This window comes from Nerophis lumbriciformis, linkage group LG04, assembly GCF_033978685.3.
Source record: "Nerophis lumbriciformis linkage group LG04, RoL_Nlum_v2.1, whole genome shotgun sequence".
Lineage (NCBI taxonomy): Eukaryota > Metazoa > Chordata > Actinopteri > Syngnathiformes > Syngnathidae > Nerophis > Nerophis lumbriciformis.
Genome location: NC_084551.2, coordinates 6,387,065 through 6,405,256, shown reverse-complemented (window position 1 = coordinate 6,405,256; position 18,192 = coordinate 6,387,065). Strand labels below are relative to the sequence as shown.

At 39.4% G+C, this 18,192-nt stretch overlaps 2 protein-coding genes across 3 annotated transcripts in view; both read left to right on the top strand.

Moving 5' to 3' along the window:
- The first annotated feature begins 6 nt into the window (after nt 1–6).
- On the top strand, nt 7–15,066 carry ing4 (inhibitor of growth family, member 4). 2 transcript variants are annotated; one of them, XM_061948173.1, is made up of 8 exons: nt 7–108; nt 515–586; nt 5,754–5,920; nt 6,007–6,121; nt 12,223–12,334; nt 12,451–12,595; nt 14,242–14,303; nt 14,400–15,066. In XM_061948173.1, the coding sequence occupies exons 1-8, from the start codon at nt 72–74 to the stop codon at nt 14,437–14,439; spliced, it is 750 nt and encodes a 249-aa protein (XP_061804157.1). In that variant the 5' UTR covers nt 7–71; the 3' UTR covers nt 14,440–15,066. The 2 variants fall into 2 exon arrangements, with proteins under 2 accessions (XP_061804157.1, XP_061804164.1); XM_061948180.1 differs by lacking the exon at nt 7–108 and adding an exon at nt 173–290.
- A 2,438-nt stretch (nt 15,067–17,504) lies between these two features.
- Nucleotides 17,505–18,192, top strand: part of ncapd2 (non-SMC condensin I complex, subunit D2) — a 28,138-nt gene continuing 27,450 nt past the window's right edge. The window contains exons 1-2 of the mRNA XM_061948162.1: nt 17,505–17,672; nt 17,968–18,087. Of these exons, the coding sequence (XP_061804146.1) occupies nt 17,970–18,087 (118 nt within the window). The 5' untranslated portion in view covers nt 17,505–17,672; nt 17,968–17,969. The remainder of the gene's footprint in view (nt 17,673–17,967; nt 18,088–18,192) is intronic.

Below are 18,192 nucleotides of genomic sequence, written 5' to 3'. Positions count from 1 at the left end.
CCCACGATGTCACGTGTGTGGTAACAACCAATCACACTTCACCGGAAGCTGTGTTGTTTACGTTTTCCAAGATGGCGGCGGGGATGTATTTGGAGCATTATTTGGACAGTAAGCGATACATATATATTTATCTAAAAACTATTTGAAAGCTTGTTGGTTGAAAAATAGTTATTTTTTTATCGTGTAGTCTAATGGATTGCACGCCAACGTCCGCAAGGCGAACCTTTTGGTCTTTTCCTAGCCTTTAGGCGGCATGCGGCTCAGTCTATTTGCTGGATAGGCGCAACGCAGTAAGCTTGGGAAGTCTGCCTATGTGGCCAAACACCACTTAAAATGATACATCTTTATTTAATAATAACACCATTATGATCATGTATACCTGACCATTAATTATTCTAGTTGCTACCAACAATTGTCTGCAAATGAACGAATGCTAATCTTGTCTTTTTACATTTTAGCTTCATTTAATATCAATTGAGTCTCTTTAATAATACACCCTTCTTTTTCACAATAGGCATAGAAAACTTGCCCTTCGAGTTGCAGAGAAACTTCAATTTGATGAGAGATTTAGATCAACGCACAGAAGGTGAGAATTTATTTTGAATGTGGCATCATCTGATATGTCGTCAAAACGTAAACCTTACTGCGTGTTTTATTCCACAAACGTGTTGCATTGCTGAGGTGCAACGTCATTTGTCCACATGTTTGTCTGTTAGATATAAGTGTAACAGGAATTTGAGCTACTGTGGCCAACTTCAACTGATTGTAATGAAATTGATATGGAAACGATAAAAAAGGTTATTGAAGAGATCTCAGGACCATTAATGTATATTAGTAACCTATCATTTCAAACAGGTACATTTCCAAACAAAATGAAAATAGCTAAAGTTGCACCAATTTACAAGGCTGGCGACAAACATCAATTTACAAATTATAGACCTGTTTCCTTACTTCCACAATTTTCTAAAATCATTGAAAAACTGTTCAATAACAGATTAGAGAGTTTCATAAATAAAAATAGAATACTCGAAGAAAATCAATATGGATACAGAGCTAATGTTTCAACTTCGATGGCTTTAATTGAGATTACAGAAGAAATTACCAATGCTATAGATAATAAAAAATGTGCGGCAGCAGTTTTTATGGATCTAACTAAAGCATTTGACACAATTAATCACAATATTTTAATCAAAAAACTAGAACGATATGGCATCAGAGGGTTAGTCTTAAACTGGATAAGAAGTTATCTAATGAACAGGAAACAATACGTGAAGGTAGGCGAACACACCTCTACAACGCTAAATATATCCTGTGGTGTACCTCAGGGATCAATACTAGGACCTAAATTATTCAATCTATATATAAATGACATTTGTAAAGTTACAAAAGATTTAAAGTGAGTATTATTTGCGGATGATACAACAGCGTTTTGTTCAGGAGAGAACACACAGAAGATACTACAAATAATAACAGAAGAGATTAACAAATTAAAAAGATGGTTCGACAAAAACAGACTATCGTTGAATCTCAGTAAAACTAAAATAATGCTATTTGGTAACAGTAGAAGAGAAAGTCAAACACAAATTCAAATAGATGGAATAGAAATTGAAAGAGTAAATGAAACCAAATTTCTTGGTATAATGATTGATGATAAATTGAACTGGAAATCTCACGTAAAAAATATACAACATAAAGTAGCAAGAAACACGTCAATAATGAATAAAGCAAAACATGTTCTAGACAAAAAATCACTTCATATTCTCTACTGCTCACTAGTGTTACCATATCTGAGTTATTGTGCAGAAATATGGGGAAATAATTACAAAAGTACACTTCATTCATTAACGGTGTTACAAAAAAGATCAGTTAGAATAATACATAATGTTGGATATAGAAAACACACAAATCCTTTATTTATTGAATCAAAGATACTGAAATTCTACGACATAGTGAATTTGCAAACAGCTAAAATTATACACAAAGCAAACTATAACCTGCTACCCAAGAATATACCGGTACAACAATTCTTCTCAAAAAAAGAGGAGAAATATAATCTTAGGGAGAAATGTAATTGAAAACATTTGTATGCACGTACAACACTTAAGACCTTCAGTATATCAGTATGTGCAATTAAATTATGGAATGGATTAAGCAAAGCAATCAAACAATGTACTAATATGATCCACTTCAAGAAACTCTTCAAACTTAAAGTGTTTACAAAGTACAAAGAAGAACCATGATAAACATTCTGAATTTATTTAACTCATCCATTCTTTCATTCTTTCACTCACAAAATAATCTTACTTATCTCAACATATGAAATGTAACTTACTTCACCAATTATCATTTATTTACATATTTTATTGTGATTAATTATGGAGTATATTGTGAATAAATTGAGAACAGGAAGTGAACAAAAGTTTTAGCAACTGTTATGTAAAAGAAAAGGGGTAGGATTAAATAAGCTCTGCTTCTTCCTACTCCTTTTCGAACATCTTGAAAAGAGAAACTGGAGATTGTAATGTATCATGTTGTATACTTGCATGTTCGAAATAAACTCAAACTCAAACAGAGGCAGACTATCAGTGAATGCCTAAACACAATTGATTGATTGATTACAACTTTTATTAGTAGATAGCACAGTACAGTACATATTCCGTACAATTGACCACTAAATGGTAACACCCGAATAAGTTTTTCAACTTGTTTAAGTTGTGGTGAAGAAGGAGCTGAGCCGGAAGTCAAAGCTCTCAATTTACCGGTCGATCTACGTTCCCATCCTCACCTATGGTCATGAGCTTTGGGTTATGACCGAAAGGACAAGATCACGGGTACAAGCGGCCGAAATTAGTTATCTCCGTCGGGTGGCGGGGCTCTCCCTTAGAGATAGGGTGAGAAGCTATGCCATCCGGGAAGAGCTCAAAGTAAAGCCGCTGCTCCTCCACATCGAGAGGAGCCAGATGAGGTGGTTTGGGCATCTGGTCAGGATATCACCCGAACGCCTCCCTAGGGAGGTGTTTAGGGCACGTCCGACCGGTAGGAGGCCACGGGGAAGACCCAGGACACGTTGGGAAGACTATGTCTCCCGGCTGGCCTGGGAACGCCTCAGGATCCCCCGGGAAGAGCTGGACGAAGTGGCTGGGGAGAGGTAAGTCTGGGCTTCCCTGCTTAGGCTGCTGCCCCCGTGACCCGACCCGACCTCGGATAAGAGGAAGAAGATGGATGGATGGATGAACTTGTTTAAGTTCCACGTTAATCAATTCATGGTACAAATATATACTATCAGCATAATACAGTCATCACACAAGTTATACCGAGTATATACATTGAATTATTTACGTTATTTACAATCCGAGGGGTGGGATGTGGAGGGGGTTGGGGTGGGTTGCTATCAGCACTTCAGTCATCAACAATTATATCATCTGAGAAATGGACAATGGATTGAAAAACACTCCAAACTCATCTCAGGGCATTCAATCGATCGCAACTGGACTGTTTGGGTTGTCTTGGAAGACGTTTCGCCGCTCATCCGAGTAGGCTTCACCAGTTCATGCACATAGACTTGGATTGGTCAGATATGCACATAGACTTGGATTGGTCAGATCTAGTCCAGCGGCTGGTGCCAAAACCCCAAATATTTATACTCCAAAAAAAAACAGCAGTCCTTTGAGAACAAAAATGTACAGATTCTGGACAGGAAGGACGAATGGTATGAAGGAGGAGTGAGGGAAGCCATTAGGGGTGTGGGAAAAAATCGATTGGAATTGGAATCGCGATTCTCACGTTGTGCGATTCAGAATCGATTCTCATTTAAATTTTTTTTATTTTTTTTTATTGTTTTTAATTAATCAATCCGACAAAACAATTCACAGCAATACCATAACAATGCAATCCAATTCCAAAACCAAACCCGACCCAGCAACTCTCAGAACTGCAATAAACAGAGCAATTGAGAGGAGACACAAACACGACACAGAACAAACCAAAAGTAGTGAAACAAAAATGAATATTATCAACAACAGTAGCAATATTAGTTACAATTTCAACACAGCAGTGATTAAAAATCCCTCATTGACATTATCATTAGACATTTATAAAAATAAAAAAAAGAACAATAGTGTCACAGTGGCTTACACTTGCATCGCATCTCACAAGCTTGAAAACACACTGTGTCCAATATTTTCACAAAGATAAAACAAGTCATATTTTTGGTTCATTTAATAGTTAAAACAAATTTACATTATTGCAATCAGTTGATAAAACATTGTCCTTTACAATTATAAAAGCTTTTTACAAAAATCTACTACTCTGTTTGCATGTCAGCAGACTGGGGTAGATCCTGCTGAAATCCTATGTATTGAATGAATAGAGAATCGTTTTGAATCGGGAAAAAAACCCGTTTATGAATCGAGAATCGTGTTGAATTGAAAAAAAAAATCGATTTTGAATCGAACCGTGACCCCAAGAATCGATATTGAATCGAATCGTGGGACACCCAAAGAAGCCATCTATATCAAGGTTGAAAAACCATCCTGAATGGAGGTGGTGGTCTGCGACACCACCTGTTTCCCACATACAACACCGTCCTTGTCAATCATTCCTAAAATACTTTGCAATTTAGCCTCCAACAAATTACAGGAGTTAAAAATATTCTGGTCACAGAAGGTGACCAATGTGACATTCGTTTACAACTGAATGGAATGCTTAAGCAGGGGATTCCGACTATTTTGGACTGGTATTAGTCGATCCACAGTGATCGTTCTGCCACACAATACCTCAATGCTAACGAGGGGAAAGTACACTTCAACGACTGTCGTTGGCTTTGACAGTTAGAGTTGTTCGTTTGCATTAAAACAGTTGTTTTTCTCACTACGATAGGGCGAAACCATCCTTGCCCTGGCACCCCCTCCTGGTGTTGGAGTGTAATATTTGGCTGCTGGACTAGATCTGACCAATCTAAGTCTATGAGCACGAACTGATGAAGCCTCCTCGGATGAGCGGCGAAACGTCTTCTAAGACAACCCAAACAGTCCAGTTGCGATCGATCGAATGCCCTGAGATGAAAATGACCTGGATGAATGAGAACACACATAGACGCTCCAAACACAATAACAATTTGGCATTCACAAAAGCTCTACATGACCAAAAAGAAAAATGCAAATGAAAAATGCTGCAAATGCCCAAAACACACCAAAAAGACTGCATGAGGGAAATTACGTAAGTTCATGGAACAAAACAGAAACTTGCCAGACAACCAAGGGAGGCGGACCTACTGAACACAACACTAACATTAGCTCCATCAGGGGAGACATAGGAAGTAGATCTTGCATCGGTTCATGGTCAAGAATGGGGATCCCGGGCTTAAAAATATTTGTGACCACAGACCTAAACTGGTTGCTTTATAATTTTGTGAAATATTGTGGCAAAGTCTTTACTAATGACATAAAGACAAATGTACTATTTCATTTTTCTTCTTCAAAAGTCAGCCAACTTTCTTTTGGGCATCACGTGACTTTAAAGAGGGATTTTGGCTCCACTGCTATTTTTGGCATTTGCAGCAGCAATAATGTGATTGCAGCTTTTTTCCAGTCTAATCTGTTGTGTGGTGTTTGTGTGTTTTTGGTGTTGAATCATTTCTATGTTTGGAGCGTTTGTACGTTGTTGTATTTGCGACTGTCGGCCACCGTAGAATACAGTAGTAATCGAATATTGCTGTAGTCTGCAACTTGTGCTTCTTTCATTCTCTCCTGTAGATCTTAAAGGACAGATTGACTCCCTCGCAAAAGAATACACGTCAAATGCTCGGACCCTCTCCTCTGAGCAAAAGCTGTCCATTCTGAGGCAAATTCAACAGTCGTACAGCAAATGCAAAGAGTTTGGAGATGACAAAGTACAGCTGGCAATGCAGACCTATGAGATGGTTTGTATCAGATCGCAAGAATGCATGGCATTGTTTACAGGGCCTAAAGTACAACGATGTTTTGCCTTCTCCTCTCTTGTCCTCAGGTTGACAAGCACATAAGACGTCTCGACACGGACCTAGCTCGATTTGAAGCTGACCTAAAGGAAAAACAGATTGAGAGCACAGATTATGATTCCACCTCTAGTAAAGGAAAGAAAGGTTGGTCTATTTTTCTGTACCACTTGTCTTTATTCGGGTTACACAGGCCTCAAATTTTAACTTTTTAAGGTCAAGGCAAGTGTTGCCTTAAAGGAGGGCTCATATTTTAGGGCACCAAGGCAAACATTATTTTCTTTCGAGGCAGGACACATATATATATATATGTATATAAATATACCGTATATTACCAAATAAACGCCCTTGTGCAAATAACCGCCCATGTCCTAATAGCCGCCCGGGGTCTGACCCCATTTTGTGAAATAAACGCCTCTTCCTAATAAACGCCTATGTCCAAATAGCCGCCCATGGGCTGTTATTTGCATAATTTAGATTAAAATCATATTGACTTCATTAAACCCAATTTATAAGCTAAAAGGAAAAGCAAAGGTGCAATAATTCTGGTCATTACGGTAACAGCAGACGTTACGTGGGGATTCTGGGTAATCAACATATTGCAATGGGTGACCGCATATAGCGTAACACACACTCAACGACAACAACAAACCCACGAGGAAAAGTTTCAACATGGCAAGCAACAGCAGCAGTGAGTTGAATGAACAGGATACCGGTACACCACAACTGATGGACGGGAATACTTTAAGGGGGAAGAACAGAAAGTTTGACTTAAAGTTCAAGCTAGCGGTTGTGAAGTAAGCGGAGCAGAATTCTGGTTTGGCAGCGGCCAGGCAGTTTAACGTTGACCCAAAACGTGTACGAGAATGGAAACAAAAAAAGGGAGAACTACAATCTCAGTCGGCAATCAATGGAAAACGGGCTCGCTTATCTGGTGGAGTTAGGAAGAAAGTGAGCGCCGAGCTTGATGCTAATTTGTGTCAGTGGATACATCACGTTCGTGGACTGAACCACCGTGTGTCCCGCAAAATGATCCGCATTAAGGCAAAGGACAGTGACAGTATTATTGTTCTGTTTTGATGGTGGGTTTTATACTTGAGTACTTGGTACCATAATTTTATTTTTCCCGGTAGGCTGCTTTATTTAAAAAGTTTATTTATTTTTAGTATTTGTATTCTATTTGACAATTGTTGCACTACTGTCATGTTGAGGCCTTGTTGATCTCTTGTCTTTTGATAGTCTTGTTTTTTTGTTTGTATGTTTACATTAGCTTTTACATTTAAAGTTTTTAGTACGAAAAAAAATACTGGACATTAACCATTGTAACCAAATAATGGCCTGGTGCAGGCTGGTGCAAAAATAAATAAAAGCCTTGTGCAAATAACCGCCCATGTCCTAATAGCCGCCCGGGGTCTGATATATATATATATATATATATATATATATATATATATATATACACTTATTTTGAAAGATGGCACCTGATGGCCATAAGACGTAACTACACTTTTTGTCCATATAGATAACAATAGTGTTCATGTATGAGATCTAGGGCTGCCAGTTATGGCCAAAGTAATAATTAAGATGATTGTTATCAATATTGAAATCATGATTACTGATTGTTAGGTAAAGCAGTGTTGGGGTGTGAATGTAATATCATCATGTCATTTGTAATGTCTAATAAAAAGGCTATAGATAAACCTTATCCATATATCTAAAGACAAATATTAGGTTTTTTTTTTTATTCTTTAATAATATTAACCTGTCAGCTTTTTGTCATTACATGATACCTTTCTCTCTATTTTTACATTTTGATATAGGGAGTTTCTTTTATTATTTATTTATGTTTTGAAGTTATGTACATTTATATAAAGTTAAAGTACCAATGATTGTCACACACACACACACACACACACACACACACACACGCACACACACACACACACACACACACACACGAGGTGTGGCGAAATTATTCTCTGCATTTGACCTATCATCCTTGATCACCCACTGGGAGGTGAGGGGAGCAGTGAGAAGCAGCGTTGGCCGTGCCCGGGAATAATTTTTGGTGATTTAACCCCCAATTCCAACCCTTGATGCTGAGTGCCAAGCAGGGAGGTAATAGGTCCCATTTTTAGTCATTGGTATGACTCATGTAGATGCTGTATCGGGGCAGATACATTAAGAGTTTGAGCAGAAATATGTCGTATAGTAATTAACTATACACAATAAAACATTAACAAAATGATGTGTCACATGAATGGTTTTTGAAGTAATACCTTTGTGACATGAAAAAAACACAAGTAATGTAAAAAAAACATGGCGTTTACTTTTTGTTATCAAAATAAAACACAAAGCAGTTTGGCTAATGAAGATGAAGTCTAATAAACAAGCTTTGTTCTCCTCCCTTGTGTATCAGTACAACAGTTTGGCCAACAAAAAAAAGAGGAGTGACACCGAATACACAATCTTCACAGCCTTCGTTCAGTTCGATGAGATGACAAAACATTTGAGCTAGTATTGATGTTATTTGAACTGATACAGTTTGCAGTTAAATAAAAGAGTGAGCATCCCAGTAAACAAACTAAAGACTTTGTAAACAAGTTGTGACAACGTTCACGACACATCACCTGCCGCATTCTCTTTTGCTGTAACTTTTAGTGTGGGGACAAATGCGTCTGTCACCAATATTGTCCACACCTGTTGCCATCTAAATACAGCAGTGCGCTCTTAAACGCACGTCGAGAAGCGAGGGAAAATTACGTTATATGGCCTTTTTTTAATATCGCGATATTTTAAGGCCATATCGCGATACACGATATATATCTCGATATTTTGCCTTAGCCTTGAATGAACACTTGATGCATATAATCACAGCAGTATGATGATTCTATGTGTTTACATTAAAACATTCTTCTTCATACTGCATTAATATATGCTACTTTTAAACTTTCATGCAGAGAAAGAAATCACAACTAAAAAAATCACTATTTTTTTCATACGGTTTTGATCTGGAAATGTTTGCCTCTGCATTTTGATGGTGTGGGCGTGTGGCACCGAACGGAGATGTTGACTGCGGAGTAAGCACTCTTCATTCTCTAGGTAGTGTGTGTATGACAATCATTGGTACTTTGACTTTAACAGGTGACTTTTCAAATGATGCTACATATTAGCAGTAATGCTACTTTTTATAGCAACGCTTTCGTCTCACACTTGACAAATTACGGTTGTCTGTTCAACATATTCCCACTTGAAGCCAAACCACCGCCAGACGATGGACCCCCTGCTGTTTTTTGGGGGAATTAGATATTCCTTCTTTTGTTACCAGATTCACACCTTCTTTCGCTCGTATTACCGCTAGCATCACAGCTAACGTTACCCATGCTGCTACCGCTCTGCTGGTGACGTATGTCGTGACCAGTGTTGGGTTAGTTACTGAAAACCAGTAACTAGTTACAGTTACTAGTTACTTTATTTCAAAAGTAACTCAGTTACTAACTCAGTTACTTACACCAAAAAGTAATGCGTTACTGTGAAAAGTAACTATTTAGTTACTTCTTCTACTTTTTTTTTTTTAAAGCTCCCATTAATGCCCTTTTAGCCTTCATTTCAGTACTGTTATTGCACTGGAGAATAATACAATCTGTTGATCAACTTGACATACATTTGCATCACTGAACTCTGCTAAGCAATGTGCTCTACATACAACACACAAAGACAAAGATATGTTTCAAAGGGCCAATTTATTTCAGGCCAGAACAAATTGACAAAACTATTTTAAATAGCTGCAACATAACATACATAAGTAACAAACAGCATAATAACACTAACACTAACACTAACCACGTTAAACCCAGATTCCGAACTAACAAAGGTCTTAACTCATTCTCTTTCTATGCCACTTCAATATGGAATGCACTCCAAACAGGTGTAAAAGAAAGGGCATCTCTATCCTCCTTCAAGCCCGCACTAAAAGAACACCTCCAGGCAACTACAACCCTAAACTAACACCCTCCCTTCCACATAATACCTCTTCGGATTGTAAATAATCAAATGTAGACACTTTTTCTTATACTTTCTGATCTCTCTCTCTGTGTCCACTACTTGCTGTACATATCCTACCAAGTCAGTCCTACACTGTTTCAATGTCCATTTCTCTGATGATGCAATTGTTGATGACTGAAGTGTTGATACCAACCAAACCTAACCCCTCCCCTCCATATCCCACACCCCGGATTGTAAATAATGTAAATAATTCAATGTATATACCCTGATGATTATCTTGTGTGAGGACTGTATTATGATGTTAGTATATATTTGATAGTATATATCTGTATCATGAATAAATTTACGGTAAGTGGATCCCAACTTAAACAAGTTAAAAAACTTATTTGGGTGTTACCATTTAGTGGTCAATTGTACGGAATCTACTAATAAAAGTTTCAATCAATCAATCAATCAACAACAAAGCTGTAAACCTGGCTTCACCTAAGGAAGGCACACGTGACATACACAGAGCCTAACCAGGCAGATTTGAATTGTTGTTTTGGGCAGGAGACGGGATCTTTGATCCAAGACACAACTTGCATTTAACTAAAATGTTCTTTTCTTTGTGCTCGACAAAAGAAAAGAAGTGAGAATATCTCATACTTGCCAACCCTCCCGAATTTCAGTGCCTCTCCCTGGGACAACCATTCTCCAAATTTCTCCCGATTTCCAGCCGGACTTAAGGCACGCCCCCTCCCGGTCCGTGCGGATCTGAGTGGGGACAGCCTGTCGTCACGTCCGCTTGGCCAACCAAAAAGTAACCACAGAACACTATACCGTATAGTCGTATAGTGTTCTGTGATTACTTTTTGGTTGGCCAACGGTTTACGTTGTATTGCGAACCCCCCTCCCCTCCCCTTCCCACACCCAGACACACACACACACAGAGAGAGCGCAGAGGAAGAATCAGAAGCACGTCTCTGCTTCGCTGCAATAAAACACACTCAGATCATCAGTTTCTAGCCGATACTACATAAAAAATAACGTAAAATAACGCAGTAACGCATCATGTAGTAACGGTAACTGAGTTACTGAATATAAAAAATAACGCGTTAGATTACTAGTTACCGCCGAAACTAACGGCGTTACAGTAACGCGTTACTTTGTAACGCGTTAGTCCCAACATTGGTCGTGACAGTATGTGACGTGTGTAAGAAGGTGCGCTTGCTGTCTGTGAGAAGGAGAGACAAGAAAGAGCGAGTAGAGCATGTAGTTTAATGCCCGCAGCTAAAAGCAACTGCGTGAGAACGCATACTCGAATATCACGATATAGTCATTTTCTATATCCCACAGAGACCAACCCACGATTTATCGCGCATATCGATATATTGCCCAGCCCTACTTTAAACCAAGCGCTTGGCTCTGTTTACTCTGAGGGGAAATCTCCGCAGCAAAGTCTGTGTAGTTAGTCCGCTATGATTATCAAGCCAAACACCGCAAGTGCACATGCGCCTGACTTCCTGTTGCCTAAAATGAAGTAATAAATGACGTTTTTTTAGGTAATTAAAAAATTAGACGATATTACTAACCGTCTGGAATTTTATCGCGAATTATCATTATACTGTTTATTGTTACATCCCTAGTCCATTAACAAATAAAAAGTAAAGGGCGGTCACGGCATGTTCTTGCCGCAAATGTTGGTCAATTTTTTGGGGCATTACGGCGAAAGATGAGGGCGGTCGCAGAAGTTGCCGCCGCGGTTGCAGTGGTTACATTCGAGCCCTGGTCACGGGTGAGCTGGAACATATCCAAGCTGACTTTTTGTGTGTGAGGCTGGGTAAACCCCTTGGACTGGTCACCAGTCAATCGCAGCACAAATGCAGACAAATACACAATCTTTGACCTCTTTGAAGACAATTAGAGTCCCCATTCAACATGGGTGTGCCAGGAAAAATCTACGCAAGCACAGGAAGAACCTGTAAACGGTTGCCCATTATGTGGTGGCAAAACTTGTATGTTGACTTCAAAACATGCATGCAGGAGCAAGCACTAGTTTGCAACTTAATCGTGTCATGAATATAGTGATCACTCCTCCCAATAATTAATAAATATAAACTCCATATTGGATTTTAAAAGAGAACACCTACAAATAAACCACAAACGTTGCAGTAATACAGCATTGTAAAAGGAATGCTGCCGTGTCCTTAGTCAGCAAAATGTTTGCACTGCGGTGTTATCTGACACATCTGTTGCATTTCCAGGAGACACCAGACAGAAGGAAAAGAAGTCGGCTAAAACAAGATCGAAAGTGAAGAGCTCAGATGAAGACGGCAGTCCCAAGAGCACCCAGAAGAAAGTCAAACTGCTTCAAACGTAACGTCTGCTTTGTTAGCTTCTCAGCCTTCATCTTCAAATTTGTATTTTTTTTCATTTTATGCCACATTTGGCTTTCAGAATCTTTCATAATCTTGTTTTTTGCGCACCATCAGGGGAGAATTCAACAGTCCTGCTTCCAACTTTGGGAATGTCCACCCGTCGGATGTTCTGGACATGCCGGTGGACCCCAACGAGCCCACCTACTGTCTGTGCCACCAGGTGTCCTATGGCGAGATGATTGGCTGCGACAACACTGATGTGAGTCCTGTGTCAGCTTCTCTCTTTCACATCAATACAAAGAAGTCATGTGACGTATTGTCATATTTACCTTAACATTTGGACACATGGCCTTTTCATACTAAATATGTTACCAACATCTTCAAGTAAAACTGAATGTTAAATTTGATTAATTAAAGAACACCTAACAATTTGTCTTTAAATGTCAAAATGACAATAAAAAATGTCTTAGTGTAATAAAATGTAATTAAAGCTGCAAGCAGCATTGGTCGGGCCCGCGTATTTGGCAAGTGCTAGTCCTAACTGTCCCAATACTTTTGTCCAGTGATAGTCATAAGTGTCCCAATACTTTTGTCTACTTTTAGTCTGAAGTGTCCCAAGACTTTTGTCTAGTGTACCTACCTTGTCTGCATTGTGTGGGCACGTTGGTGCTTCCTGCTTTTAAGCAGCCATCTTAAAAAAAACAGCAGCGCAGCAGCATCAGCGCAGCGGGTCTTTGAAGGGTCATCAAATCAAAACCGGAGCAGTTAGAAAAAAAGCGCTTCTGTCATTGTAATCACAAGGGTTCAATCTCTCTCCTGTGTTAGTTTGAAGGCGAAACGACAAACGCGCTCAGAGGAGTTCGTTTTTGAAGGAAGGTGACCGGTTTTTACAAAAAATGTGTTTTGAAGGGGGAATAGCAAACTTTCTGTTGATTTTTGCTGGGGGTTGTCAATTTATGAAATGTAGGTCTAAGAGAGACCTACATAGAGGTTTTTTTTCATGTCTCTCCGACCTTCCCAGTGGGAGTTACAGGCAGTTTTGTCATTTTTTTTCAGTTTTATTAAAAAATTGCAGTAGAGCGCAATTTTGAGATTTGGGGTTAGGTTTTTTTATTAGATCACAATTTTTGCCAGTCCTGATGTGTGCGTTCAGTTTGGTGAGTTTTGAAGCATGTTAAGGGGGTCAAATTACAGCTCAAAGAGGCAAAAGTGACTGTTTTTAGTACTTTTTTGTCTTGAAGGGGGAATTGCCAACTTCCTGTTGATTTTAGCCCGAGAATGTACTATTATGAAATGTAGGTCTAAGTCAGACCTACATAGAGGTTTTTGTTTCATGTCTCTCCGACCTTCCCAGTGGGAGTTACAGGCAGTCTAGTTTTTTTTTTTCCTAGGGGGCGCTAGAGCGCAATTTTGAGTTTTGTGGTTCGTTTTTTTAAAAAAAAGGCAATTTTCGCAGGTCCTGATGTGTGGGTCAAATATGGTGAGTTTTGAAGCATGTTAAGTGGGTCAAATTACAGTTTAATGTGGCGGCGGAAGAATAAAGAATAAAGAATAAAACCTTACAAATTCAATAGGTCCTTATGTCCCATTGCATAATGGGCCATGCGGGCCCTAATTAAGGATATAAAAAATAATAATGTATTTGGGCCTTAATTATGATGGTGCACATCCTTCATACTATATGTCAGAAAATCATGATAATGTGCTTTCATATAATTCGAAAATGCAGAAGAATTGAAGTACCGTAGTTGTAATATGATTTGAATCTCATGCTGTCTGGATAAGGTCAGAAATGACAGAGTGAAGAATAACACATAAATAATATGTCCTGGGCAGAACTGATATGTTGTCACTGCTTCTTTTTTTTTTTAGTTACAAAGAAACTTACTTTATTTTTGCCTCTAGTGCTCCATTGAGTGGTTCCACTTTGCATGCGTGGGTCTGACAACCAAACCAAGAGGAAAGTGGTAAGAGCCTGAAATGCTCCATAAATGTGTTATCTCCGACATGTGTCGTTCAAATGCTGATGCTCTTCTGTTCCATTGTCTCTGTGCTTAATGCAGGTATTGCCCACGCTGTTCTCAAGACCGAAAGAGAAAATAAAAGCTGCCTGGATGTCCTGGAACAAACACTGATCTGATAGTGAAAAAAACATTCATTCATTAATTGATAGATTTTTTTTCCATCTTCCTTAACATTTGGTGCTTTTTTTGTTTCTGTATTTGCCTTGAAGCACAGTGTGAAGGAATGGCGTGGTTACAAGTGTATTTAAAAGTGTATTTTCTTATTTGGTGCTCTTATTTTGCAAATCCTTTTTTTTCCACTTTCTGTTTAAACACTACAACTGTCCTACTTTAACAGTTCATATTTGCATGATACTTAATACTGTATTGACATGCAAAGCCGAAGTAGTTTCTCTGAGAACGATGTGGCCATTGCTAATTGATTGCTTTCGTTGTGTTGTTACTTTTTTACCAAGCCATGGAGAGCTAGATCGATTCTTTCTTTTTACAAATTCAAGCGGACAAAATAGTGTGAAAACAAATGCTGCATCACAAAAGTATTAGTCATCTTTTGGTAGTGACATTTTTTTATTTTAGGATTTTGATTGATTGCTGTTTAGAGTGCAAGGCATTTTTGTGAAAAGTATATTGATGTAGCTGGAGTATTGGTACAAAGGCGAGGGTGTGATTGTATTATCAATCATTTAAATACAGCTACTACCTCAAACTGATGGCTGTCGTGCAGTTTTTTTTTTGGTAGTTTTTATTGCAACCTATATATACAGAATATATATATTGTTTGTCTAATAGAATAGATCGGTCTTCCAAAAATGGCTGCCACAGTGACCACAATTGGGTGTTTTTGTGTTTGTGTTTTTACAATAGTTTGGGATGCTTTTGGTAACATATAGTATTTTTTAGATGTACAGTACTGGGAACCACATCTGTCCAACGTCCTCTACGATGGACATGAGGACTTTCACTCCTATTTTTTTTTCACATAAAATTAAACATTTCCCAAAATGGCTGCCACAGTGACCAGAATTGGATGTTTTTGTGTTTGTGTTTTATCAATAGTTTGGGGTGCTTTTGGTAACATATAGTCTTTTGTACAATGTCCTCTCAGAAGGACATAAGGACTTTTACTCCAACTATTTTTTTAATATAAAATGATAAAGACAGTTGATAGAACAAATGCACCAACATGCAGAAATATGTATGTGTGTCACCAAGAAGAAAAATGGCTTGCACTATGGTTCTAAAATTGTGCCATTCATTTTACAAAATGCCCAAAACAGGATAGCAGGGGTCTCCCAACATTTTCCCACTGAGGGCCGCACACTGTAAAATCAGAGAATGCGTTTGATATTTTTCATTTTCAAAACCAATACAATAGAATTGTTTTACCTATAGGGCTCCCCTCAAGTGTGATGGGGCGGCATGGCGTAGTGGGTAGAGCAACCGTGCCAGAAACCTGAGGGTTGCAGGTTCGCTCCCCGCCTCTTACCATCCCAAAAAAAAATCGCTGCCGTTGTGTCCTTGGGCGGGACACTTCACCCTTTGCCCCCGGTGCCACTCACACCGGTGAATTGAATGATGAATGAAAGGTGGTGGTCGGAGGGGCCGTTGGCGCAAATTGCAGCCACGCTTCCGTCAGTCTACCCCAGGGCAGCTGTGGCTATGAAAGTAGCTTACCACCACCAGGTGTGAATGATTGATGGGTTCTACATGTAAAGCGACTTTGGGTACTTAAAAAAGCGCTATATAAATCCCAGTTATTATTATTATTATTATTAAGTGTATGCCATTTTTGTTAAAGAAAACATGTTTTTATGGCTAAAACACAAAATGTGCAAAATTTTCCCCCCAAAAAAAGTTTTCAAAGTGAAATATTTGATGTGAAGTAATTTGAGCCCCAAATAGGACAATAATTCACGACAGCGTTGATTTTGATGGTTTTTTTTTAGCAATGGCAGTTTTAAAGAAAAAAATCCCACTCAAAAGTGTAAAAAAAATGTATGACTTATTTTTAACACTTTTTTATGTTGTTTTTTTTCTTTCTTCCAAATAGTATTTTTAGCGTGTGTCACTGTCCGTTAAAAAATTAGCTGCGGGCCACACATTGGACACCTCTTCTGTACAGTAATCGTACATTTTGCTATAACTGTAAACATGGTTAGTGAATGTATAAATCGCATATTGTGGATTGTTTATCTGTCACATTAAAATAGCACCTCCAAGTCCGAGTCCATGGTTCTCGCCCGAAAAAGGGTGGAGTGCCATCTCCGAGTTGGGGAGGAGATCTTGCCCCAAGTGGAGGAGTTCAAGTACCTCGGAGTCTTGTTCACGAGTGAGGGAAGAGTGGATCGTGAGATCGACAGGCGGATCGGTGCGGCGTCTTCAGTAATGCGGACGCTGTATCGGTCCGTTGTGGTGAAGAAGGAGCTGAGCCGGAAGGCAAAGCTCTCAATTTACCGGTCGATCTACGTTCCCATCCTCACCTATGGTCATGAGCTTTGGGTTATGACCGAAAGGACAAGATCACGGGTACAAGCGGCCGAAATGAGTTTCCTCCGCCGGTAGAGATAGGGTGAGAAGCTCTGTCATCCGGGAGGAGCTCAAAGTAAAGCCGCTGCTCCTCCACATCGAGAGGAGCCAGATGAGGTGGTTCGGGCATTTGGTCAGGATGCCACCCGAACGCCTACCTAGGGAGGTGTTTAGGGCACGTCCGACCGGTAGGAGGCCGCGGGGAAGACCCAGGACACGTTGGGAAGACTATGTCTCCCGGCTGGCCTGGGAACGCCTCGGGGTCCCCCGGGAGGAGCTGGATGAAGTAGCTGGGGAGAGGGAAGTCTGGGCTTCTCTGCTTAGGCTGCTGCCCCCGCGACCCGACCTCGGATAAGCGGAAGAAGCTGGATGGATGGATGGATTAAAATAGTACATGGATAAAATAATATTTTAGTTGGCAAAGCAGGGACACTAACCCGCAAGATAAGTAAATAGAACACTTTATGTAAAAAAAAAAAAAAACATTTTAATGCAAAATGCTACAGTATTGTTTATATTTATTTATTTTTATTTTTATTTAAATATGTGTTTCTAACTTGTCACTGTCTTCCAATAGGTGGCGATCTTCTTTACGTTTGTGAACTGAAGTCTCGCGTGTGTGTGTGACGTCACAGAGCCTTTGGCGCGATGTGCTACAAATTTGAAAATCCGAAGGCGGACACACACTGTTTGTCCACAGACGGGACGAAAAGACATAAAAACAAGTGGACAAACTTTGGTCCTCGACCGGCGACATTGCGGCGGACGGGAAAGCGACTACCAACAGTAAGTTCGATGGTTTAAACAACAGCGTTGTTATATCGGTAACGGCTTGTTGTCAGTCTAGCAACAATTATTTCCTACCAAGCTAACATGCTAGCATGCTAATTCATGCTTGCATGAGTGTTAAGAATATATTCTACTTGAATGTAGCGGTGAGGGAATTTATTGTGTGTGTGATTTATTAACCTAAGGTGTATTGTTGTGTTTAATTAAGAAACTATTGCAGGTAGTAAAATAAAGCGGTTGCCGAAAAGGCTTTGATATCCTGTGACGAATTACACTAATGTTTTCTCCACAGAAATGTCGTGGGACTTTTTCCTGCCCGTTTGTGTGGGCGACCTGGTCAAGTCTGGAGGAATAAACCAATACGTCGTGCAAGATGTGGTCTCCCCGAAACAGCTCCCGTCCTATCTTAGCAGTAAGTGTGTACTAATGTAGGCCAACAGGGCCAAACACGCAGTCAATTTCAAACACTGCAAATGCAGAACTAATCCAGAATAGCAAAATGTTTTTTTTTTAACCT